This window comes from Leptonychotes weddellii, chromosome 2 (genome assembly GCF_054177405.1).
Source record: "Leptonychotes weddellii isolate Sample4059 chromosome 2, ASM5417740v2, whole genome shotgun sequence".
Classification (NCBI taxonomy): domain Eukaryota; kingdom Metazoa; phylum Chordata; class Mammalia; order Carnivora; family Phocidae; genus Leptonychotes; species Leptonychotes weddellii.
The window spans coordinates 126,175,241-126,202,762 of NC_138370.1; the positions used below are offsets into that span (position 1 = coordinate 126,175,241).

General features: G+C 38.4%; 1 protein-coding gene across 5 annotated transcripts in view; it reads left to right on the top strand.

The window, feature by feature from the left end:
* The window catches only part of ADAMTS3 (ADAM metallopeptidase with thrombospondin type 1 motif 3), a 249,547-nt gene that overhangs the window by 190,431 nt on the left and 31,594 nt on the right, over positions 1-27,522 (top strand). For all 5 annotated transcript variants that reach the window (XM_031035962.2, XM_006740665.3, XM_081812297.1 and 2 more), the window contains 8 exons: positions 16,648-16,731; positions 18,578-18,734; positions 19,499-19,604; positions 19,995-20,138; positions 20,781-20,913; positions 22,905-23,018; positions 25,463-25,608; positions 26,784-26,959. In XM_031035962.2, coding sequence (XP_030891822.1) covers positions 16,648-16,731; positions 18,578-18,734; positions 19,499-19,604; positions 19,995-20,138; positions 20,781-20,913; positions 22,905-23,018; positions 25,463-25,608; positions 26,784-26,959 — 1,060 coding nt within the window. The remainder of the gene's footprint in view (positions 1-16,647; positions 16,732-18,577; positions 18,735-19,498; positions 19,605-19,994; positions 20,139-20,780; positions 20,914-22,904; positions 23,019-25,462; positions 25,609-26,783; positions 26,960-27,522) is intronic.

A 27,522-nucleotide genomic window follows, 5' to 3' on the forward strand; every position in this document is an offset into this window, starting at 1 on the left:
TGTTGTTTCTTGCCTTGTCAATTTTTGCCATTCTAACTGGTGTAAGGTGGTATCTCAATGTGGTTTTGATTTGAATTTCCCTGATGGCTAAGAGTTAGTGTTTTCTAAGCACAGTAGGTAATTTGGATGAACACCCCTGGCTAAAAATCACTAGTAAGACAATAAAAAGAAAGAATTGAGAGAAAAGATTGGGAGGAAATCTTTGAAAATAAAGAAATAGAAATGAAATTTCTTAGAGTGAAAAATATAAGTAGTTGGACTATCCTGGAAATTTCTCCGACAGTTTTTCTTTATATTTTATGTTCAAACCCTATTGCCAGAAATCTGTTATCATGTGAATAACCATAAAGCATGCTTTATTTAACTCTGAGTATTCTAGGCAGGTAACAACTTTTCCTTGATTTGAATATAGTTTTTTAAAAAAATCTTTTGATTTGCTAATTTCTACCTAATGGGCTTTAGTACCCTTATACTGTTTCTTTTTTTTTTTTAATTCTAGTTAGTTAACATACAGTGTAATATTAGTTTCAGGTGTACAATGTAGTGATTCAGCACTTCGTACATCACCCCATGCTCATCACAAGTGCACTCCTTAATCCCCATCACCTGTTTAACCCACTTCCCCACCCATCCTCCCTCTGGTAACCATTGGTTTGTTCTCCATAGTTACAAGTCAGTTTCTTGGTTTGCCTCTCTTTCTCTTTTTTTTTCCCCTTTGCTCCTTTGTTTTGTTTCTTAAATTCCACATGTGAGTGAAATCATAAAGTATTTGTCTTTCTCTGACTTATTTTGCTTTGCATGATACTCTAGCTCCATCCACATTGTTGCAAATGTCAAGATTTCATTCTTTTTTATGGCTGAGTAACATTCCATTATATATATATATATATATATATACACCACTTCTTCTTTATCCATTTATTAGTCATTGGACATTTGGGCTGTTTCCATAATTTGGCTGTTATAGATAATGCTGCCATAAACATTGGGGTGCATGTAGCATTTTGAATTAGTATTTTTGTATTCTTTGGGTAAATACCTGCTAGTGCAATTGCTGGATCATAGGGTAGTTCTATTTTTAACTTTTTAAGGACCCTCCATACTGTTTTCCAGAGTGGCTGCACCAGTTTACATTCCCACCAACAGTGCAAGAGGGCTCCCCCTTCTCCCCATCCTCTCCAATATTTGTTGTTTCCTGCCTTGTTAATTTTTGCCATTCTAACTGGTGTGAGGTGATATCTCATGGTGGTTTTGATTTGTATTTCCCTGATGATGAGTGATGTTCATGTGTCTGTTAACCATCTATATCTCTTCTTTGGAAAAATGTCAGTTCATGTCTTCTCACCATTTTTAATTGGATTATTCATTTTTTGGGTGTTGAATATGATAAGTTATTTATATATTTTGGATACTAAACCTTTATCAGATATGTCATGTGCAAATATCTTCTCCCATTTCATAGGTTGACTTTTAGTTTTGTTGATTGTTTCCTTTGCTGTGCAGAAGCTTTTTATTTTGATGAAGTCCCAATAATTTATTTTTGCTTATGTTTCCCTATGCTTTGTTTTGAATCTGTTCAGGATTCAGGAGACCTATCTAGAAAGAAGTTCTTATAGGAAATGTCAAAGAAGTTATCACCTGTGTTTCCTCTGGAATTTTAATTGTTTCATGTCTGACATTTAGGTCTTTCATCCATTTTGAGTTTATTTTTGTGTATGATGTAAGGAAGTGGTCCAGTTTCATTCTTTTGCATGTCGCTGTCCAGTTTTTCCAACATAATTTGTTGAAGAGACTGTCTTTAACCCACTGGATATTCTTTCCTGCTTTGTTGAAGCTTAATTGACTATAAAATTATGGGTTCATTTCTGAGTTTTTTATTCTGTTGATCTGTGTGTCTAATTTTGTTCCAGTATCATACTGTTTTGATCACTACAGCTTTGTAATATAACTTGAAGTCCAAAATTGTGTTGCCTCCAGCTTTGCTTTTCTTTTTCAAGATTGGCTATTCAGATCTTTTGCGGTTCCATACAAATTTTAGGATTGTTTGTTCTATCTCTGTGAAAAAAATGTTGGTATTTTGATAGGGATTGCATTAAATGTGTATATTGCTTTGGGTAACATAGACATTTTAACAATATTTGTTGTTCTGATCCCCGAGCATGGAATGTCTTTCCATTTCTTTGTGTCATCTTCAATTCTTTCATTAGTATTTTATAGTTTTCAAAGTGGTCTTTAACCACTTTGGTTAGGTTCATTCCTAAGTATCTTATTATTTTTGGTGCAATTGTAAATGGGATTAATTCCTTAATTTCTCTTTTCATTATTGGTGTAGAGAAATGCAACAGATTTCTGTATGTTGATATTGTATCCTGTAACTTTGCTGAATTTGTGTGTCAGTTCTGAGTTTTTTGGTGGAGTCTTTTGGGTTTTCTATGTATGGTCTGATGTCATCTGCAAATAGTGACGGTTTTACTTCTTCCTTGGTGAGTTGGATGCCTTTTGTTTCTTTTTGTTGTCTGATTGCTGTGGCTAGGACTTCCAGTACTGTATTAAATAACAGCGGTGAGATCAGACATTCCTGTCTTGTTCGTGACCATAGAGGAAAAGCTCTGTTTTTCCCCACTGAGGATGATATTAGCTGTGGGTTTTTCATATATGGTCTTTATTATGTTGAGGTATATTTCCTCTAAACCTACTTTGTTGAGGGTTTTTTTTTTATATCATGAATTGATATTGTATTTTGTCAAATACTTTTTCTACATCTACTGAAATGATCATATGGTTCTTATCCTTCCTCTTATTGATACGATGTATCACGTTGATTGATTGAACCACCCTGGCAAGCCAGGAATAAATCCCACTTGATCATAGTGAACGATTTTTGTAATGTATTGTTGGATTCAGTTTGCTAGTATTGTATTAAGAATTTTTGCATCTATGTCCATCAGAGATATTGGCCTGTAGTTCTCTTTTTCAGTAGAGTCTTTATCTGGTTTTGGTATCAGGGTAAAGCTGGCTTCATAGACTAATTTGGGAAGTTTTCCTCCATTTTCTATTTTTTGGAATAGTTTGAGGAGAATAGGAATGAACTCTTCCTTAAATGTTTGGTAAAATTCACCTGTGAAGCCATTTGGCCCTGGACTTTTGTTTGTTAGTTTTTATGATTACTGATTCAATTTCTTTGCTGGTTATCAGTCTGCTCAAGTTTTCTATTTCTTCCTCTTTTGGTTTTGGTAGTTTATATGTTCCTAGGAATTTATCCGTTTCTTCCAGGTTGTCTAGTTTGTTGGCATATAGCTCTTTAAAAAATATTCTCTTATAATTGTTTGTATTTCTGTGGTGTTGGTTGTTATTTCTCCTCTCTGCATTTGTGATTTTATTTATTTGAGTTCTCTCTCTCTCTCTCTCTCTTTTTGATAAGTCTGGCTGGAGGTTTATCAATTTTATTAACTTTTTCAAAGAACCAGCTCCTGGTTTCATTGATCTGTTATGAAAAATGTTAAATTTGGAGAAGCTTGGTAAAGGGTATATAGGAATACTTTATATTATTTTTGTTCCTCTTTTGTGAGTCTAAAATTATTTCAGAATGAAGTTAAAAATAAATGTAATAAAAGAACTCCTGATTTTATGCTTTTCCTTGTTTCATTTATTTTTCTAGTAACCATTAAAGATTATAATATAAAGTTATCTTCTTTGGAGAGTTCAGTTATGGATAGAGATAAGTAGTCAAAAGGAATGGCTTGTGTATTTTTGCTAACCACACATGAGAAAAATATGCAATGAATATGTGATTTAATAGTAAATAAAATCAGTATTGAAATACTATAAAACATTACTCTTGTACATCAGCTTTTATTAAAGTATAACATACGACAAGATTGATGAGATTTTACTTAAAATTACATTTCTGTTTCAGTGTGGTTGTCTCTCAGTACCTTCAGAAATTATAGCAAACAAATTCAGTCTTGCCCATTTGTCCTTTGCTTTCTTAGCACCCTATTATTCAAGCCAGAAAACTTCTTTTATCACAGAAATGTTTTTCCCTTTGAGGATGCACTTCACTAGGAGAAATTAGGTTCATGAGTATGTATAATGAAACCTAGAAAATACTCATTGATTGAAAGGAAGTATAGATTGGGTGGTATAGGGGAAGAGTATTAGAGATATCTTTGAAGTACAGGGATGAGGAATGATATGAGGAAGATGTATACATGAACTTGGCCTTGAATGGTAGGTAGAAGTTAGATCTTTGGAGATGGGTGATAGGGAAATCCAGGCAGAGAGGAGATTTGAAAGTCTCCTGTTTGAGTTTGGTGGCTGAAGGAAATCAGTGCAAAATAAGAAAATCAAGATAGATAGCAATTATACAACTCCTCAGTGAGGGTTTCTCTTCTTTGTTCAGTTCTGTTTTAAAAACCAGTTATTGAACCAACAATGGATGGGTATTTACCATGTTTAAGACATTGGGAGGATACAAAGAAGTTCTTAGCAGGTGAAGACCAGGAAACACAGAGTTTGTAAAGGTGATGAAATGAAAACAATTCCTCTGAATATTAGTTTGATTTGAAAGAAGGGCAAGCTCATTCTGTAAAATCATGCCATTTTATTTTTTTATTGGAATTGGTTAAACTTTTACCAAATTATTAAGTGAATGTCAATTAAAAAGACATAAAAGATATGTGTTCCATCTACTCTAATTCTTTTGGATACTAGAGTTTCTTTCAATCACTGTAATACCTAACTAGTATTTACCGTATTTCACCTTGAGTGCAATTGCTGTCCATTATTAAGCTTCATATTTACAACATCAAAAACAGTGTCTGACACGTGAAACAAGAAAAACATCAGGGGATCAGGGAGAGGGAGAGAGAGATGAAGAAGTGGCGCACAGGGCATTTGCGTGGAAGTGAATATATGATGAATATATGTGGTGTATAAAGACATGATGTTTTTGTCAAAACTCATTGAACTATAGAACACAAGGAGTGAACCCTACTGCAAACTATGGACTATAGTGGATAATAACGTGTCAATACTGATTCATCAATTCCAAGGCATGTACTACCCTAATGCAAGGTGTTATCCTAATATGTGAGGAGGTAAAGGGGTATATGGGAACTCTCTGCACTTGCCACTCAATTTTTCTTTAAACCTGAAATGGCTCTAAAAACTAAAGTCTAAAGAAACACACAAAAAAAATCCCAATAAAACAAAACAGTGCCTGACACAAAGTAAACATGCAGCAAAATTTTAATTGATTCATTGTTTTAACAAATACTTGAATGCTATATACCAGGTATATAGAGGTGAACACAAAAGATTTATTTTCTGTCCATCCCGAGATTACAGACTGGTGGAGAAATCAAATAAATGCATCATAGGTTATGCTAAAAGCAATGCATGGAACCAGCAGTTTGCTTGGAAAAGGAATAACAGAGCAAGTGAATGATAGGGATTTTACATAACCGTGATGGTAAAGAAAGCCTTGGACCAAGAAGTGATGATTAAACTGAGAGTAAAAGAGAGAGCCCACCACTGAACAATGACCTGTGTTGTAGTTGCTAAACAAAGCCACTGTGCTTTGAGTCTGACACTCAAGGAGTCAGGTAGAGCTTAAAGAAGATTAGCACCTTTAAGATCAGAGGAGGAGTTTGAATTCAGTTTTAAGTAAATTAAGGGAAAGCCATTGAAGGCCTCCTGCTGTTTTGTAAAGAATAGGTTGGAGAGGTTTAGAATGAAGGCAGACCAATTGGATATCAATTGTAGATGTGTAGGTAAGAGATGACGGCTTATTGGACAGTGGTGATTGCTATAACAAGGGAGTATTTATGGTAGAATCAATAGGATTTGCCAGTGGATCAGGTAGGGGCTGAGGGAAAGGGGTGACTTACAATTTTCTGGCTTGAACACTATTAGATGATGATGGTGCCATTTATGTAGATGGGGTGGTCTATGGAAAAAAAAAAAACCAGATTGTGTGGAATCAGGGTTAGTGATGAAATCTTTGAAGGTGTTTGAAATCATCTAGTTCAAGTGTAGGTTCAAAAGAATGATTTCATGTTGTTAAGCATGAAGGCTTATACCAAGTAACTTTTAACCTTTGCTCTGGCCTGGTCCTATGCTAAATATTTTACATGAATTATATAACATTCTTCAGCCCTAAATATGTTCACTTTTAGTCTTAGTTTGTAAATGAGGAGATTGAGATTTAGAGAGGTTAGGTGACTTTCCCAGAGTCTTCCAGCTAATAGGTGGCACAGCCGGATCTTGAGCCCAGATAGATCTCTCTGCCTTCGGAGCCCAGCGCTCTGCTGCCTCCCTAAACTTTACTGCATTTGTTACAAAGTCGAGGCATTTTGTGTATCCCTTGCCAGATCAAATTCTGATGTCTTTTCTTTTACCTCTTTCTGTGTCTTATTAAAATACCATTCAAGTCATTGAAATGAGAATTAAGTTACTTGCCTGACTGAATCAAATCAATTAGCAATCTTTTTTAAGATTCTCTGTAATAGGGCGATGAAGCAGATTCTGTTTTTAGGAGGTTGTGTTGTTTTCACTGTGCCATATGGTCCCTGTCATCAACACTTTGTTGTCTGTGGCAGGTGTTGTCATATACTAAGATCTAAGAAGTGATCTGGGTCTTTTGTGCCTATTAAAATTTTCAGTGTTTGGGGCGCCTGGGTGGCTCAGTCGTTAAGCGTCTGCCTTCGGCTCAGGTCATGATCCCGGGGTCCTGGGATCGAGTCCCACATCGGGCTCCTTGCTCAGCACAGAGCCTGCCTCTCCCTCTGCCTGCCTGCCACTCCCCCTGCTTATGCTCTCTCTCTCTCTCTCTCTCTGTGTTAAATAAATAAATAAATAAATAAATAAATAAATAAATAAATAAATAAATTTTCAGTGTTCTGCAGAGAATTGAGTCCATGCTTGAATCTCAGGATTTATCAAGTGAAAAGAAAACAATTAATTTAAAAGTATGAGAAATAATCATACTTCCAAGTAATCATTAATAATTAAGGAGAACTCATTAAGTCTTTTTTATACTGAAATTGGCTACTTATGTACAGTGAACTAATAACATCATTGTGTTATGTGGACATGGCAGGCTACCCTACCTAATATTTTTAAAAGAAAATCTATACTCCATGTAAGTACTCTGGTCCTAACAAAGCATTAATAATAGACTTTTTCAAGTGTTAGCAGATACATGTGGCTACTGGTTAATTAATGATGATTAAATCTCTGCACTGCATTTGATTTCTCAACTAATGATTCTTAAAACACTGAACATGAGTGCAAGGCAGATTTGTCTGGGGAATATGCATGTTCAGGCAACCTAGGCAAATCATGAAGCAGTTGTCTATTTTGGGTCACTATCTTTAATCCATTTCTTACATTAGAATTGACATCAATCCTCTAGACATTGATTTCACACAACAGACATACCTTCCCATAGGCCAAGTCCTGTGTGCTTCTAGGGAGACAAAAATTAATAAAATTGTAGCTCCTTTTCACAAGGAGCTAGTTCTAACAGGCAGGTGATATCAACAAATAATAATAAAATTTGATAATTTCTTGAAAAGATTTAGTTATAAATGATTATGTAAGCATGAATTGAGAAGAAAGGGATGTGGTTTGGCAAATAATGCTAGTGGCAGGTGGAGTCTTCATAGAGGAGATGCCATTTGAGTTGGACTTTAGAGAATAAATTGGCATTTCCTTGCTAGAAAAGGAGATAATGGCTCTTAGAAGATGGGGAACAGACTGGAAAAAGATACTTACAGGGGTAGTTCATGGTGTCTTTGGAGCCAATGGAGAGGCTTGTCTATAGGGAAAATTGAAGGGTATTTAGGGGATATGACAGAAAATGAGGCTGGACAGGGAAGCTGGAGTTACCTTTAGAAAAATGTTCGTGCCATTCTAAGGTATTTGAATTTCACTTTGCTAATGAAGAGGCAAAGGGTTTTAAAGATGAGTGACTTTGGGCGCCTGGGTGGCTCAGTTGGTTAAGCATTTGCCTTCAGCTCAGGTCATGATCTGAGCTGGGCCCCATGTCGGGCTCCCTGCTCAGCGGGGAGCCTGCTTCTCCCTCTCCCTCTGCCGTGCTCTCTCACACGCTCTCTCTCTCTCTCTCTCTCTCAAATAAATAAATAACATCTTTAAAAAAAGAAAAAGAAGATGAGTGACTTGATCACAACTCATAGTCTATCTGGCTCCAAACCCCTTGTGGTTTATACTGCATCATCCAGCCTCAACAAATTGTCTTAATTTCCCCAGTGTGGATTGACCATAACAGGTCACAGAGACAGACTGGAGTAAACACGGGTCAGTTTGGCCATCCCTTATATAAACATGCATACTGGGGCGCCTGGGTGGCTCAGTTGGTTAAGCGGCTGCCTTCGGCTCAGGTCATGATCCTGGGGTCCTGGGATCGAGCCCCACGTCTGGCTCCCTGCTCAGCAGAGAGCCTGCCTCTCCCTCTCCCTCTGCCTGCCACTCTGCCTATTTGTGCTCTCTCTTTCTCTGTCAAATAAATAAATAAAATCTTTAAAAAAATAAAAAATAAAAAAATAAACATGCATACCTCGCCCTGGAATATCCTGGACCCATAGTTCTAGAAGAATCTGAACATCATAGGTTAAATTACCATCACAACAGGATGACCACACAGTGCCGCCTCAGAGGTCCCTTTGATTTACTGAAGCATCTCAGCTTCCTCTTTCCCCTTCCCTTTTGTTTCTTTTTTTTTAAAAAAAAGATTTTATTTACTTATTTTTGAGAGAGAGAGAGAGTGCATGAGCACAAGCAGGGGGAGAGGCAGAGGGAGAAGCAGACTCCCCGCTGAGCATTGAGCCCTTAACAGACTGAGCCACCCAGGTGCCCTTTTCCCCTTTGTTTCTGAAGCCCCAAATTTCCTTCCTGACATTCACTTATTTTTCCTTTGTTATGCTACAAATATCAGACTGACCTTATCCCTCCCAGATTTATAGCAGGCTTTATTTTTCCCAGGGTCCTAAAACACAGAAAAGCTTTTTAGTTTGTTGAGGGAATCATTCATTCTCATTTCTTGATGAAAGGGAATCAGTTCTACCTGGGCTTTTGGTATGCTTTCACTAAAGGCCGGAAGAGTTTTTAAGTCCCTGTAGCTGAATTGCCTCTTCTTGGTCCACCCAAAGCTACTTTGATGCTTAAGGAGGTAAAGTCATAATTAACATAAAAGGACAGACTCATGCTTATTGAAAACAACCATCTGACCCTTATAATCTGCCCTTCCGGAGGACTGCTGACATGGGCCCAAATTACCCAAACGCAAACAGTTGCAAAAGACTTAACAGGTTATTGTGACAGTTCAATTCAGGATGGATACTAGCTCCTGGCTGTGGACAGAAAGAGATAGACTTGAGAGATGTCCACAGGACTGGGTAACAGACTGACAGCAGTATTTGCAGAAGAGGAGGGAATCGAGGATGGTTTAGTCTTCAACTGTGTAGAATATTGAGAGAACAGACTTTGGGGAGAAGACAAGTATACTTTGAGATATATAGATATATTCCCGATAGATAGTTCTTTTACAACTGGAGTTGAACAGATGGCTCTGGAGCATGGGAGAGATGAATCAGTGTTACAGACATCAGCATTTGGAGCTCATCAATCTATAGGTATTGATTGAAGAAACAGCAGTGAATGAAATATGGCAGGGAGAGCGCAGAGAAGAGATGAGTGTTGAAAATAAAACTTTGAGGCACACTGACATGTGAGCTAGGCAGAGAAAAGGGAGCTAATATCGCCAAAGAAACAGAATAGTGTCATTGGAGAACATGCTTCTAAATAGTACTACATGGTGCTGAGCACTGTAGATGGGTTATTTTTTCGTGATGAGGGAGAGTGAGAACATTAATTAAAGAGGAAAAGGAACTCCATGAAAGGGAAAGATTGAATACAGGCAATAAAGAGTTAATTTTTTGGAGCAGATCATTTGGAGCAGAAGCAGCTAAAGACCTAGCACTTCCACTGGGACAGAAAGAAAAAGGCAAGCAAGGTAGTTGTGAAAAAAGAACAACCATCAGCCTCACATAGCCTTATCTGAATTTATTTGTGCTAATCTTTTGGGGTAAAATCCTGTAACTTCTGTGGGTCTCAGTCTCTTTCTAAAGTAGTGATAAAGATGTCTCCTTTGCCGGGCGTTGAGCTGTTGCGATAATGTGGGTTGGGTTTCTTGCACTTGCTCTTCAGACATAACCTCGTGACTGTGGGTCTCCCTGCTCTGACTACTCAGTCTTAAGTAGCTTCTTCCTCTCCCTCTGGTCATCTGTCTCGTCACTCAGATTTATTTCCTTCAGAGCACCAATTCCTATCTGGTATGACCTTGTCTGCATGTCTTTTTTTTTTTTGTATTTATTGATTTTTGTCCATGCATATAACTTATTTTACATTTTAGAACATAGTCATGATAAGAACAGAGACTCAAACTCAGTTACTATTCAGTTTCCTGCCCAAGGACAATTGGACACATGGTAACTGTTCAGTAAATATTTGATAAGACTATTAATAAAGGTAGTTATTATTAGTCTGTGATTGGAGGTGAGAAGAGAAAAGAGAGTCAGCTACCTACTCTGAGTAAAAGGAATATAGAGAATGGGCTGAGAATCCACGTAGGTGTGTGTTTGGAACTTTTTAGCTCTGCAAGAGATGAGTTGTGGAGAGAGTACTGTTTCTTCCCAGTTCGTTTCAGAATGCTTTTATGTCCAGCCCAAATTACCTAGGCTATCTTGTCATTACTTGTTTGCCTTCCATAAACCAAGTCTCTCTCTCTCTTTTTAAAAATCACACTTGGGTATCATTTATTTTCTTCTGTATGAATAATGGTATTAATGATGGCTAACACTTTTTTGATTTTTCACGTGCAAGGGCCAGCACTATTAAGCTCTGTAACATATATGAGCTCATTTATTCCTCTCAACAATCCTGTGAGGACAGTATTATAATTAGCCCATTTCACAGATGAGAAGACTGAAGTACAGAGGCAAATAAAATGCCCAAGGTCACATAGCCAAGATCAAACCGAGGTAATCTGGCTGCAGAGCCCATGCTCTTAACCACTCAGCCATACTGTCTCTCAAGACCTAATCCACCCATCTAAAAGAAAAATGAGTGTTGCTTTGTTGAAGCCAGACAAAGCTGTTCATCAGCTAGTCAGACAAAGCAGGTCAGACTGTCCTGCCAGGGAAATGTCCTGGAAGAAATTGTCCTGTCCGGGAACAAACCTGGAAGGAATTTTCCTTTCAAGGAAAGGAATACTTGACTTGGTTTTACCTTTTTTTTCCCCCCTCACATCATTGGCAACCCCTTCTAATTTAAGGTCATCTGAAAATTGAATTAATGTTCTGTTTACCCCTTCTTTCAGGTAACTTAATAAAAGCTCTGAGCTCAAACCTGAACACCTCACAGAAAATCTACACACATTCTAATAGATTGGCTCACATGGTAAAAGAATATTTGGTTTTACATAGATTTGCATTACATTGTGTCAAATATGTGACTTCTTAGAATATTTATGCTTATACACCAAAAACACTGGTTATAAATTTCAGCCCTATCTTTTCTTTTCTTACTCAGTTTTTCCAGTGATCTGCTCTAGCATCTCTTTCTTTTTCCTAGTATTTTTAGAATACCATCATATTGATCATTAAAAAAAATCATTATTTATAGTAAATTCAGAGTCCAATTCCTCATTTCCTTAAAATTTACATGAAGGAAGATTATGAAAAAAAGTGAAGTTGCTAAGTCCTCTTTCTCAATATACTCACACACCAATTTCTTAAATTCAGGGATAGCAAATCACTATCGATTATTCTAGAACCAGCTGTTTTGTGCAGAGTGATGGTACTGTGGTCTGCGGGTCTGTGGAAGTATAGCAAGATGGTGAACACTACTGACTCTGGAGTCAGACTGCCTAGGTTTTTATCCTTTGCTGTGACTATCGACTGTGTGACCTTGGGCCAGTTACTTGACTTCTCTGGGCCTCAACATCTTAGATGTAAAATGGAAATGATAATATCTCTAAAGTTGTTGCAAGGATTACTTGAATGAATATGAAATATTTAGTGCAGTGTCTAGAATCTGAAAAGCTCTGTATAATGTTAGGTGTTGTTTTTGTTTGATGCTGTTGCTTTTACTTAGGAAAAAAATTGCTTTCCTTGTCACTAAGAGTTGTAAAAATGCTTTCTTAACAAATATTATTTTAGTTCATCTTGACAGATTCAAGTGGTTCATTCAGTAGGATATGTTTTTAGTTCATTCTGTATATAATTTATTGATTGTTAAAAATCTGTGATTAATTTATAGTCAGATTCTGGGAGTTTCTCTATGCCTCTCATATGTTTTAATAGATGACATTGAAAAACAATCTAAATGAAAGATGTCTTCAATATTTTTCTTTGCTTTCAAGAGTCAAATGACTCAATGTTTTCCTTAGGCTAGAATATTTTAAAACTCTTATTTAATTTTAAGGAAGTTATTTTATTTATGTATAAATATAGGAAAAGGCAGACATTAAGCAACTGGTGAGTAAATACCTCCAGGTGTATTAAGCAGCCTTTACCCTCCTCAAAAATGTGCATACTGCCATCTGCTGGAAAGAGTTTTGTACACTATGACAGTATTTTTGAAAAAATTTAAGTGTCAAATGATTTTTCCCATTTTTTTATAGATATAATTTAAATCACATCTTTCATTCAATTGAGATTTCAAGTATAAGAGTTTTGCAGTCGCTTTAAGATAACAGCTAAGAAGGAGGCAGTTGTATTTCTTGTTCTTTTCATGTAGATTATGAAAATACACCCATAAGTCTTTAAAATCTTTCCCAAAAATAGATGGAAGGGTGCTAAAGTTCTTTGTGTTTTTCTGAGGGCAATTGTGTGGCATTTTGCTAGATTTGGACAACAACTCTTTGAAGCAGGCAGAGCCTGCTTCCAGTCATAATTTGCCAGTGAGAAAACAGAGGCCCAGAGAGGTTAAGTGATCAGCCCAAGGTCCCTCAGTTTTTCAGTGGCATAGCTGGGAGAGAATCCAGGTCTTTGAATGTCTTATCCTATGGTGCTGATTATTTCTTCAACTCATCATATCCTGTAGGCCTCTGAGTATAAAAACATTGCATCCTCTTATTAATAAGGCCTAGCAAGATGAAAAGCAGCCAAATTATTAAGTACATTTTAAAGAGAATAATGTATTTTTTTTAAACTTTGAAAAACAGGATAATAAGTGCTATCTAGCGCTTTGCATTGACATCTAAGGTGTGATGGTTTGCCATATTGAAGGAATACTTTCTGCTCTGTGCACATACCATTGCCTTGTATTTGGTGATTTCTACCCATAATAATTTATGTATGTCCTGTGACAGTTTCACAAGTGTGTGCTGACCTAAAAGGTTCCCTGACTGATTTTTTATTTGGTTTCTGCTGGCGTACCCTGCTATCTAATTAGCCTGGCATCATAGTGACTTTTGTTAAACAATACTTTTCATTTGGTGAATGGTAACTTTGACTTTTAAAGAAGTGTCCTTCTACTCCATCATTTTATAATGTACTATTACCATGGGGAACATAAATTTTGTCCATTGGAGTTCCTTGGTATTGTACTGATTTTAAAATTTCCCCAGTATACAGATGAATTTACTAATTTAGGGTGATTATACACTATACTAACTCAACTCTCATAAGCTGTTTGTCATTGTTGCCACCTTTCCTCCATTGTACGAGTCTAAGATTTCTGATGTGTCTCCTGCATTTAAAATATTTTTTTTAAAGATTTTATTTATTAGAGAGGAAGCGAGAGAGAAACAGCGTGAGAGGGGAGAGGGGAGAGGGTCAGAGGGAGAAGCAGGCTCCCCGCTGAGCCGGATGCCCGATGTGGGGCTCGATGTGGGGCTCCATCCCAGGACTCCGGGATCATGACCTGAGCCGAAGGCAGTCGCTTAACCAACTGAGCCACCCAGTCGCCCCATGTCTCCTGCATTTTAAAGTACAGTTGTCACTGCTGTTCAGCAGTGGCCCTCCTTCCATCATCTCTGCTCTAGAAATTATTGTTTTTTTACCTAACTACTTTTCTTTCATTTAAAATTTTATCATTTCCCTATTTTGTGCTTTTGGGTTTTTTTTTTTTTTTTAACATCGAATGCATTTACATTTCAGTTACATGAAGCTGAGTATGTGCGATGCAGCTGTGTTACTAATTCAAAGCATCTGCCTTATGAGAAGTCTCTTGGAATGTCCCTGAGTCTCTGGATGAATGTGGTAGTGACATGCCTGTCTTCAGACTTTTACTTGTATTGGAATTAAAATGTTAGGAATTTTTTATCAGATAATTAATCCAGAAGAGGAAGGGGATTCGGACTACAATTAAGCATGTATGGAGTAAGCTAAAACAATGTGCCCGTGACCAAAAAGGTCATAAGAAATCACAGTTTTTTGGTCCAGCATTTGGTCTTTTCTTATATTGACCTGGAATCTACCCCTCTCAGTTTAAACCCATGGTTTTTATTTATTTTCTGTAGATATATCTAATAAATTGAACCCCTTTTCCATATGGCAGCTATTAAGTCTTCTTTCTAGGTTTTTCTTTTCTGTTTCCCATATTCTCCTGTTCCGTAACGTCCCTCTCTCCTCACTCATGAATTTTTTGAGCAATCTGTTTGCGTGAGTTAAATCTTTTAATTCTTGCACTAGCCCAGTCTGGTAGTATTCTTATTATGCCCCTTTGACCAAGGCGAAGAAGGATGGAGACCATACAACGAGGGGTTGAACCAAGAGGTCAACAAGACTATTGGTGTCCGGTGTTAGGCTCTTGGCCACTGTGTCTCCCCTTCTCTATGTGACACATTTTCAAGGCTTCTTGCTTTTTACTCTTCTCTGGATACATTCATCTTTGTCAACTTCTCTTTTATAAGACATCATAGATAAAATGTACTCAATACTTCAAGGATACCCTGGCCCCAAAGGGATGGCTTCCTCCTGGGCTGCCTGTCTGCACACCTGTGACACACAAGAGCACATTGCAGAGGTGTTTTTTTTTTTTTTTTAACTTGGCTTATCTTGGATTGGCTCTTGCCCTTCTCTGTGTGTATGTGCATTTGTAAACTCTATGTGTGTGTATGTTAGTAGTGCATTTTTCCACTTTAGAGGATTCTACATCTTCTCTTGTCAGACTGTACTTAGTCTTCTTTAGTATATACTTGTTTCTGCAGCTTTTTTTTTTTTTTTTAACCTCCATCTTGGCTGTCCTCTCTCTCATTCCATACAAATTTAGTAAGTATGCCTTTAGTCTGTATTTCAGGCCTTGATTTTGTAAGGTGTTCTGTGCAGTCCCATTAGATTCTTGAAATATTTCAGTTGGGATTTCTTGCGCCTGTTTCTTGGTCAGTGTGGTAATTTGCAATTTTATGATTCATGAATTTTGTTGGGGAGCTTTTTAGAACATTCTATCATTCAAAGTTAGATTTCTTTTTAAAGTCTCTCTCTATGAGATTATGGTTCTCTTTTCTCTATAGGTTTTCCATTTGCTGTGCTTACAGTCCAACAAGTCTCCTGGATCTCAAGTAGAATTGCAGTTAGTTTTCCATCCCTGTTTTAGTTATTGTGACAAATGTTTGGTCCCTGTCCCTGGGAATAGCTAAGAATTTTTGGTAATCTAGTCAGGTAACTCCGCCTTTCCCATTCCTGCTAGCATTTGCCAACTTAATAAGCAACCTTTACACACTGATTTTGTACCAGTTTAATCAGAAGATACAATGATGGTCCACTTTAGATTCATATCTGCCGACAGTTGACTGTGGGTTTTGCATACCAGTTAACCTCAACTGTCTTCATCTTGCTCATCTATATAAGTCTGTGTTGGGCTATGAACTATGAGGTTGCTTAAATTCTAATATCTATGATTTTAAAGTATACCAAATCGCTTTTAAAAAATTTCAGCCCAACTTTAAAAAATTAAATAAAAAGGAGTGACTCAACTTAGCTTTTCTGAGCTATACTTAAGGGTGATATTCATCTAATATGCACTCATATGTTCACCTTAGTAATTCAGATGTTGAAGGACTTCTAAATAATTGTTGATTCAGCTGCCCCACTCCTAGACGGGGAGCACTGGGAGGGCTACCCATTTACTGGCCTGCAGATAAACCACCATAGCTCCTGCATACCAACTCCATTTCCATGGGCTCTCCCAACCAGACGTAGGACCCCTGGTGGTGACATGAGCACCCAGACAAATGCCTGCTGTCTGTTTTCCTCTACAGGGCTGTGGCTACGCTCAGCTAGTAGACTCTTGTCAGAGTCACCCACTTGTGGTTGCTTTTGATGAACATTATATGTAAATATAACACATTGGACTCTTTCTAACACAACAATAGTTTAATGATGCCCTTTGAAGTATATCCTCCATTATTCATTGTACTGTGGGGTTTACAAAATCAGTAATTCACATATCTGGGAATTGTTTCAAAGCTAAAGGTAAGAGAGTTCAGCTTAAGCCAAATTTTTAAAAAAGTGACTTGACTCTAGTACTTGTGATTACATGGCTGACCCCTGAAATGTTGTACACTTCATGAAATCATCGTGCCACCTTTCTTTTAGCAATGATCTGCTTTGTTTCCAGGTGAATGAAATTTACCACGATGAGTCCCTTGGAGTGCATATAAATGTGGTCCTGGTGCGCATGATAATGCTGGGTTACGCAAAGGTAAAATGTCTTAAAATATGTGAACTATGAACGTGAAGGACTGGGCTAGCAAACGGAAGACTAAATTTCTGTAGCTCTAGCTAGCATGTGGTATTGACGTCTCACGTAGACCTAACTGAGGAAGAGAAACCGCCACAGTCAGCATGGATTGTGATAATGATTTTTGTGCTGATCCCATTTGCTCTGCTTATCTATCTAATGGAGTCATAGGTAGTGATCCTGGCACTAGGTATGACTATATGGGTGAAAACAAATGGATGCCAATGTGAGGAAAGAGAATTTCCTCAGTCTCCCATTATCGTCAAATTCGTGAACCGTTTATTCCTTCAAAACATCTATGCTGAGTGCCTACTATGTGTCAGATGCTTCCTAGGTGCTTTGAATATATCAGTGAAGAAAAATAGCAGAGATCCTTTCTCTCTCATGATTTGTTAAAAACGATATTTTACATGCATATCGTTCCACTTAAGAAAAATGAAGTATACAGTGGATATTCACTGAGAAGAGCTTTAATCCTTTTTGAAAACAAAAAGTTAAGTCAAAATGCACACGGTAGGAATTTCATGTAATGTAACTAACTTCAGCTGGCTTTAAAATGGCAGTAGATGTGTCCTTGTCCTTGGAAATAATGGAATGGATAACCATGGTTTCTTCCTTTGAGAAAGTGCCTAACTTGGCAATCTTCTTGATATTTAAGATTACATGCCCCCTCCCATAATTAATCCTCCTGATTATGAAATACTAAGGAAATCATGCATTTAGCAAACAGGAAAAAAATCCATGTGTTTGCATTTCATTATGTATTTAACACCCACTTATCATTTTCTGATGAGAGGGTGTCATTGATCTTTACTGTATTCCATAAACCTGACCTACTTTGTGTTACTAACACTAAATACAAGTCAACTCCAGCTGGAGATGTTAACAGCCTTCAATTGGTTGTTATATGATTTGTTTGGAGAAGTATGTGATCAGCATGAAATAAACCAAGCTAATTTTATTCAGAATGTAAACACTGATAATGATATTTGCTGAAATGTAACAAAACTCTCAGCCGGTCAGGCAAGTAGAGACTAATTTGGGGTTCCAAATTCCATTTCTTATTCTATCAGAACTATTCCGGGAAGTATGGATACTGGGTTCTTGAAGGATGGGCCCTTTTCCCTCTGAACTTTTAACTCCTGATCATAATGTGGTAGTAGCAACATTCCAGGCAATGTCAATCCATTGCTTGTAACTTGCCAGATAAGAGCCTCTCTTCATCGCTCTGAGGTTAAAAAAAGGGGGGAGTTGCTTTCTTCAGTGTAAGGTTTATGTAATTTGACCACCTCCTGAAATGAAGATTTGACCAGCTTTGCCAGATCATTGAAGAATTTATGTTCTTCACATTTGTTGATCAATTCTGGGCCAATAAAAATAAAAATTTTAACTAAAGACCTTTCACTTTAACAACTCTGGATAAGTCTCACACTAGAATCTTTTCCTCTTTTTTTTTAATTGTTTTTGATATCTATAAAACTTAAGAAATCTGAGCTGAATTAGGAAATGGACTACTAGAATTCTTACCCCAATGATTAACATTGAGTTGCCTCATGATAGCAAATGTCAGAGTTACATGTTCCCATAAATGTGTCAGTCACCTTTTCACACAGGTCCCATTGATCTTGATTGACCTTCATGGGCTTTTAGAATTCCCAAATAAGAGCAGATATATGCATAAGCCCTAAATAATAATATTGAACATCTTTGAAATATTACACTCCCAAATGTTGACTTCAGAGCAAGTGACGAAAGGAAGCCTTTGGGAAAGTGTTATGCACTTCTTCAATGCACTATTTCCTCTTAGTCCATCAGCCTCATTGAAAGGGGAAACCCATCCAGGAGCTTGGAGAACGTGTGTCGCTGGGCTTGCCAACAACAAAAGTCTGATCCGAACCACTCTGAACACCACGATCATGCAATTTTCTTAACCAGGCAAGACTTTGGACCTGCTGGAATGCAAGGTATTTCTATTAATATGCAGAAGAAAAACTTAAGGGCATGACTTTTAAAAAATAATCCTAAATCAAGGAGTCTGTTCAAATGTTCAGCTCCCTTTCCACCATGCACCACTTTCCACCATGCATCAGCCAGGCATACACTTTCTTTCTATTGCTTCCAGTGACTTCTGTGGAATTCACGATGTTAAATGCCACTTACATGCTATAATATATTATACTTGCCTTTAAAATAATGACTGTGCATTTGGGGTGTGGAGGGGATGCTGTAAAATGCAGTGTGATTTCCACTAACTGCTCGGAAAGGGAAAGGAGATGCCATGAGAAATGATTGCTGCCAAAGAGCTTTCTTCCAAAGTCAGCTTCCATTTATCTAATAAATTCTGATGTAGACTTCGGAAAAAAAGTGGACTGATGAGTTCTTTTCAATGTTGATGGAATTTCTGGCTCCCTTTATCAGTACCATCACAGGAAGGACCATTCACTAAAAACAGAAAGACAGGGCTTTGTTGGTGGGCAGAACAGAATAGTAACCCCAGGCAGTTCCTTCCCTTAGGGAAGGAGAAAACGCAGACCCAGTGAATCTTTTTAGAGACCATTACCTGTGTGTGGCTTTCCCAAGAGAAGGTGGCACAATGCTAGCAGCAAAATAATACTGCCTCTGTTTCCTGAAAAGCTCTTTTTTTTTTTTTTCTAGGCAAAGGTCCAGTAGTAGTTCTTAATGGGCTTTCTCATAAAATGAAAATAAAAGTAATTGTTATTCTCTACAGGATATGCTCCAGTCACAGGCATGTGTCATCCAGTGAGAAGCTGTACCCTGAATCATGAGGATGGTTTTTCATCTGCTTTTGTAGTAGCCCATGAGACTGGCCATGTGTAAGTCACTGTTGACAGCTATAAAGCCAAAAAAAAGGTCTTTTCTTTCCTGCTTCTCTCAGTATTGTTCACACTTTGGGCAGAGTACATGCCAGCATGCAACTCTCATTCCTTGCCAAGTGTGAGGAGCTGAAAACAGGGAAGAGGTCACGCACTGAAACTAAATAAGTGACTCTGGCTTGCAGAGATACCCCTGCGCTTTCCGTAGCTATGGGACAAGAAAGACATTTCTGTCAGATTATTCTCTATTTCACAGTCTCTGGGACTCCTCCGCAAAAGCCACGTTAGTTTATAAAACGCACATTCCCCTGAATTTATTTCCAAGAGTGGAATCAAGCAGAATCCACGGCCCCTCTGATTCTTACCGGTGAGGTCTCACTTTTATTGTAGGCTGGGAATGGAGCACGACGGACAAGGCAACAGGTGTGGTGATGAGACCGCTATGGGGAGTGTCATGGCCCCCTTGGTGCAAGCAGCGTTTCATCGTTACCACTGGTCCCGGTGCAGTGGCCAAGAACTGAAGAGATACATCCAGTACGTCCCCTTCTGCGTGTCCTGAGAGCATTTATGTCGTAGCATAACACAGACGTGAAACTGTCTTTTAGGACCTCAATCTTAACCAAACTCCCAGTGAATGAGAATTGTTGCTCATGATAAACATTTTCTTATGACTCAGAGCTTTTGGCACAATGATCCCATAATGTAATCACAGTATTTTAAGCCGTAAGCCTAGAATTTAAGAGAATTTTTCACTGTGGTCTCCTTTCAGTAAACTCCTTATGGAATCTTTGACGGGTGGTCAAACTTGAGTTGGGGATGAGGAGAGAGAGGACGGTCATGTGATGCCTGCAGAGAGTGCCGCATATTCCCTGTAGGATAGGGGCCGGGATCTGTGCCACCATAGTGTGTGGGCGTCCCGCGAGGGCCATGAATATAAGGCTGTCACAATTCTACTGTATTCCTGAGCCATGTTTGGCCTCTTTTGGGGGATGAATAAGGATGATGGGTCTTTTTCTGAATGGAAGTGAAACCAAAAACCTTAAAAGGTATGACTCTGTGATCTTGCTATATGATCGGATGAAATTCCAGAGTCTGTAACCTAAGAATAGTTTTTCATTAGGATGTGTTAAAAAAAAAATGAACATTTAACGACATGAAATATTTTCCTTTCTACAGTTCCTATGACTGTCTCCTTGATGACCCTTTTGAACATGATTGGCCCAAACTCCCAGAACTTCCTGGAATCAATTACTCTATGGATGAGCAATGTCGTTTTGACTTTGGGGTTGGTTATAAAATGTGCACTGCGGTATGTCACTCACAGTCAATTGAGATTTTTGCATCTTGAAATCCATTTGCATAGCTCCTGTTTGGTGAGCTTCATGGACTCACTGGTGCAAGCGGAACAGCATCGATCAATGACTTTGTGTTTGTTGTGTCACTATGTGCTGAAGCTAAGAGCTTCGAATATATTATCTTATTTAATCCTTAGCAGACTAGATGGGAGCTGGTATATTTTTACTTTACACATGAAAAAGCCAAGATTTACAGAGATTAAGCGATTTGCTTAAATCACGCGTCTGGTCGATAGGGGAGCTAGACATTGAAACTAAGATTGTCAGGCTCTAAAGCTTTATGCCCTGTTGCCCCCTTAGTTTTTGTGACCTTCAGAGATGACTTCTAAGCCTTTAGTTGGTTGCTTTTCATCAGTTTGTTGGCCAGGATTTCATGTAGCTGTGACCATAGGGAAGGGTCATCCTCGTATATTCTTACGGGAGAGTCCTATGGTATAGCATGAAGGTCAGGAATATGGGTTTCATACTCAGGCTGGGTGGGTTGTCAGAATCTGGATCTCATACTTACTAAAGGTATGAGTTTGAGCACTTTATTCAATCTCTCTTAGTTTCCTTGGGTGTAAAATATGGATAATGATAGTATTTATCTCATAGAATTGGGATCAGGATTAAATTTGATACCGTAATCACAGTGCTTAGCACGATGCAGGCGCATGGTAAATGGGGTCCAGTGAAGCCAGTCCTCCATGTGGCTGTGCACATTAGGGCTATGTTTCACTAAATTTCTACATTGAGCTTTAGTAGCTCATTAAAAAAAGGGGGAGGAGAGAGGAGGGGCTTTTTATATGTTGGAGCAAAAAATTAAGTATTTCAAGATACTGAAAAAAAGTTGATCTGCTGTTTGCAATCTTCCGTATAGAGCTGTCTACAGCCGTTTGGTCTGTGTATAAGGTCCATGCTATCAGGGCCTCATTACCTGCATTAATGCTCTCGGCCTGAGAATTCTAAAGCTTTGGCTCAATGTCATGGAAAAGTACAGTTTCTGCATTAAGTAATAGGGATTAGAACAAAAAAACCCCAGGTCCAAAGTGAGTACAATTTAAAAAAAATAAAAGCTATGACCATAAGGCTATATTCAGGTAATTAGTGCTGTAAGCAATAAATATGTGGATAAACTGGTATTTGTTTTTTTTTTTCAAATCTAGATAATGGTAAGATGTTTCTAGTTACAAAGAGATCAGACAAGCAAAGACCACACACAAATATGTGTGCTTCTACATCCATTTGGATATTATAATGTGGTATTTTAGGAAAACAAAAACATTCTCACAAATAAGAATCCTAAGACTCTAGTCTGACTGTTAACTGTCTCACTTATAACGTATAACCGTAACCAAAGCCTTACCTTATAACTTACAGTCTCAGTCATGGATTGTTTTGAGGATTAAATATATGGAAAGTACGTTATAAACTACATGAATGTATTGAGATTTTGTTACACCCAGGACACCTTATCTCACGTAGCAAGACTTATAAATATTTTATGCTTTTAATCAGCTCAGTATTATTTATAATCTGGCCAGTTCATAACTACAGGGATAAAGAGAAGCAGTTTTGATAACTTGAGAGGGGCAAAACCATCTTAATAAGTTTTCATATTTAAAATGGTCGTAATATTTACAAATTCTTTAAAATTCCCATATTGTCTGAAAACCATAAAATAGAAATGGTATGCAGAAATGTTGAAGTCAGCCAGAGAATCGCAGAGAAATTATTTTTTCTCATTGATATTTTAGAAAAGCAGAATAAAAGTATTCTTTCCTTGGAATTAATTCTTAGGCAGTATTTTTTTTTTTCTTATCATGCCACAACTATGACTGTTAATTTAAAATTAAAATACCCAAGGAACATGACATGAAGAAAGCGTCTAGAAGATACTCTCAGATATATGTTGGTATGACATGCCATCTCTATTTCATTGAGATCCTGATTCTCTCTCTTCCAGTTCCGAACATTTGACCCATGTAAACAGCTGTGGTGTAGCCATCCTGATAATCCCTACTTTTGTAAGACAAAAAAGGGACCCCCACTTGATGGGACTGAATGTGCTGCTGGAAAAGTGAGTATATCTATTTATACAATGAAAATCTAATCTAGGTTTCATCATAATCATCCTTAGAAACCTGGAAAATTATGACCCCTGCTGTAGCCCTTCTTATACCAACCGTGGTGTATGGGGTTTCATTATGATAATGCACTAGCATTGTTTCCTACGGCTTCTATGACAAATTACCACACACAACCTTGGTTCCTGAAAAAAACAGAAATGATATTCTCTTATAGTTCTAGGAGCCAGAAGTCCAAAATCAGTTTCACTGAGCCAGAATAGTTGTGTGGATCATACTCTCCCCAGAGGCTCTAGGGGAGGATCTCTTCTTGAGTCTTCCAGCTTCTGGGGGCTGCCTGCATTCCTCGATTTGTGGCTGCACCCTTCCAGTCTCTGCATCCCTGACCACAATGTCCCTTTCTCTTCTGTGTGCAAATTTCCCTCTGCCCCTCTCCTATAGGAATACATGTGCTGTGCTGGCATTTAGAGCCCACCTGGATGATCCAGGATCACCTCTCCATCTCAAAATCCTTAACCAAATCACATCTGCAAAGACCATTTTCCAAATAAGGATATTTACAGATTTGGGGGATTAGGACCTACCATCTTTGAGATCACTGTTTGGCTATTCCTGATAGAATAGGAAGCAGCAGTTCAGCAGAATATCTGGGCCCCTGCTAATGGGATTTGATTTACTTGCTGGCGTCCCACTCCTTGTGAAAGTTGTCCAGAAATAAAGTCATGTGAATTTATACAGAAGATTTGGCCTTGCTCCTTGGGGAAAGATGCCCAGAGGTTTTAAATCTCAAATTGTGTAGTCAAGATTGAATGCTCAGAAAGTGGCCAGGGGCCAATCTATGCTACTCATAAGGGGAAAGATCACCAAACCCAAAACAAAGGCATGTTAAGAACTCAAATTGAAGAGCCATGACTAGTTTGGAAATAAGATATTGTAGACAGGACTAAAAGTGGCAAGGAAGATTTATGTAGCTTTGAGTTCTTTTAAAGCCATTTAGAGCTCTACTTCAAATGTGTATGAACTGTATTTGCTCTGAGAATTACAAGCATAAAAATGATAATAATAATAATAAAAATAAAATCTGCCATTATGGGTGTTTAAACTTTGTTAGGTATTATGCTAAACATATTACATACAGTGTGTTGCTCTGGAAAAATTCAATTTACAAACTTTTGACTGAAAAAACAAGAGCAACAATGAGTTGATTCATTTTTGCTTTATGAAAAATATATCCTGTAAATCAACTCTGAACATCCAATTTCTCTAAATATATTTGTGTTATGTTTAAATTTACCAAATCTGAGTATTAAGAAACATTTTTATTATAGGTAGGACAAAAAAGGAAGTCAAAATGTTGAAAGGGAAAAGAACTAATACCTGTTGAGGACCTGCTCTGTCCTGGGTACTATAAGCTAGGCGCCTCTGTAGTATCAAGGTTCACTAGTTCCCACTTAATTACTTCCTGGTCAGTTGGTCTTGTCCTCTTCATGGTCATTTCTGGGTCTCAATATTCCTCATCTAAAGATGTAAAGATAACAAGTGACCTATCTATCTCTCAGAATCATTGTGATTGAAAATCTAGAAACAGGGCGCCTGGGTGGCTCAGATGGTTAAGCGTCTGCCTTAGGCTCAGGTCATGATCCCAGGGTCCTGGGATCGAGCCCCGCATGGGGCTCCCTGCTCGGCGGGAAGCCTGCTTCTCCCTCTCCCACTGCCCCTGCTTGTGTTCCCTCTCTCGCTGTCAAATAAATAAAATCTTTAAAAAAAAAAAAAAGAAAAGAAAAGAAAATTTAGAAACATACCTAAGTGTTTTGAACACTGTATATGTTCAGATATGTTAATTAATTCCAAAGTAAAGGCGTATATATTTTTTTTTTTTAAGATTTTATTTATTTATTTGAGACAGAATGAGAGAGAGAGAGAGAGAGAGCACATGAGAGGGGGGAGGGTCAGAGGAGAAGCAGGCTCCCTGCCGAGCAGAGAGCCCGATGCGGGACTCGATCCAGGGACTCCAGGATCATGACCTGAGCCGAAGGCAGTTGCTTAACCAACTGAGCCACCCAGGCGCCCAAGGCGTATATTTTTTAAAAAACCCTGGTAATCTAGCTAATGAGGGTTGAAGGGTAGAATAGTACCTACAATGCAAGTTGGGTCCTCAGATCATTCTTACTGGTTTTGTTTGATATTCACTATAAATGTGTCATTTAAAAACTTGTCTGAGTAAGTGATTTTTTTTTTCATTTTGTACTTAAAAATGCAAGTCTAGATTATCCTCTGTAGGGTACCTTATTGTTGTAATTGAGCTGGGTTCATTTTAAATGCATCTTTACCTGGGGGGAGAAAAGGAATAAAGGCCTTTAACTGGTGGTGGTTGTGTAGTAACTTGGGCTTTGGCTTGGGCATGATTTCCATAGTTGCCTTTTGTCATTTTCCTCAGTGGTGCTATAAGGGCCACTGCATGTGGAAGAACGCTAATCAACAAAAACAGGATGGCAGCTGGGGATCCTGGACCAAATTTGGCGCCTGTTCCCGGACATGCGGAACTGGTGTCCGTTTCAGAACACGCCAGTGTAATAATCCCACGTGAGTAAGCTCCTGCAATTCTACTTATTTTTGGATAGACAGAAAACACTCCAGTATTCTGTTATTAATACTCTGTTTCACGAAGTACACGTCAAACACAAAACATGAAAACTAGGGGTTTAAGTGTCTGTTTGGGATAGATCTCCATTCATCAATCTTGGGAAGAGTCATCAATGGTGAAGATGAGGCTCAAGCGAAGATTAGAGATTTTGGAAGCCGTTGCTATTTAGAAGTCTTCAGGAGCTAGGCAGGGAAGGCCCGTCCCTGTGCTGGCCGGGGCCCTGACGCTGGGAAGCCCAGGTGTGTCAGCCTGGCAGAGCCGGGAGCAGCTCCAGCCAGGGGCTCACTCCCTCCGGGCTTAGGGGAGCAACACAGCCGAGCGGGACCACAGAAAGATGGTGAAAGAAGACCAAGGAACTGGGGGAACAGCTCCCTATTCACTCACTCAGACTAAATAGAGTGAATCCCTCTTGCGTGCTCAGCAAAAACTCAGGACCTTCTTTCTGGTCTAGGGCTTACCATGTAAGAAAAGTGGCTTCTTCAGTCTCTGGCAGCAGGATGGTTCTGAGAGTTTTTCATGAAAAATATCAAATGTCACATACCTGTTTTCACGGGAAGAGATGCTGGTGGTATTAGTGGGAGTAATATAAACAATAAAAATTATCATAAGGGCAGCTAAAGTTCACTATGAGCCATGCTCTGTTGTAAGTATGTTAAATATGTTGACTTATGCAGTCCTCTCCATGTTTCTCTAAGAAAGATGGGATTATTTTTCGCATTCTACATAGGAGAAAACTAAGACATAGAGCTGTGATCAAATGTCTTTGGGTTTCATGTACATGTTTTATGCATGGGAGGAAATATAATTTTCCTTGGTCCATACATATGTTTTTTAAAATTTCTTTATATATTTCACTGTGCATGCAAAATATACTGTTTGAAATGCTGACTTAAGTTGAGTTTTTGGTCCCCACTTCCCCACCCCGTCCCAGACAAACACACATAGGGGGAGGATGGTGCTTTTGGAAAGGGATGGAAATTAGGAAGCATGAGTTCATTCCCTTTGTGCCCGCAGCTCAGCAGCTCTGGCTTTCTGCCTTCCAGCACTGTGTCTGCAAGCTTCAACTGCTGGCCCAGAGCCAAAGGGCCTTTTTCAATGTTGTCTTTTCTTTTAGGCCCATCAACGGTGGTCAGGATTGTCCTGGTGTTAATTTTGAGTACCAGCTTTGTAATACAGAAGAATGCCCAAAACACTTTGAGGACTTCAGAGCGCAGCAGTGCCAACAGCGTAACTCCCACTTCGAATTCCAGAATATCAAGCACCACTGGTTGCCATATGAACATCCCGACTGTGAGTAGATGCTCGCTGTCTTTCCCGCTGTGTGGATGGGGACTCAGAGTGTAAGCCTTGTCAACACCAATCCCTGGGACTCTGGGTCCTTACTTGGTAAATTAGAAAACTTGGTGTTTATAGGGGTAAGTCCTGCTGGGTTTCCAAGAACAAGGCTAGCTTAGTCCTTTCTCTAGAGAGGTGAGGACTGTGGGCTAGTTCCTGGCCAACGGCATTCCCACTGTCACTGCTGAAAAGACCCGTGGAGACATGTTGTGTTTCCTCGTTTGACTGACATCCTTCTACTAGGAAACGCTCTGGAATACTGTGATCTTTCCTTTCCAAATAACCAGGGAAACACCACATTTCCTTTACAACTGAGAAACAAGAAGAAGATCATGACTTGAGAACAAAAGGCACATCATAACCTTTTACTTTTGTACCGTGACACTAGTTATTAGAAAAGACACTTGGGGATTCCCTGTTAGCATTTCACTTCATACCTCTGATTTTTCTTTTTATTATGTTATGTTAATCACCATACATTACATCATTAGTTTTTGATGTAGTGTTCCATGATTCAT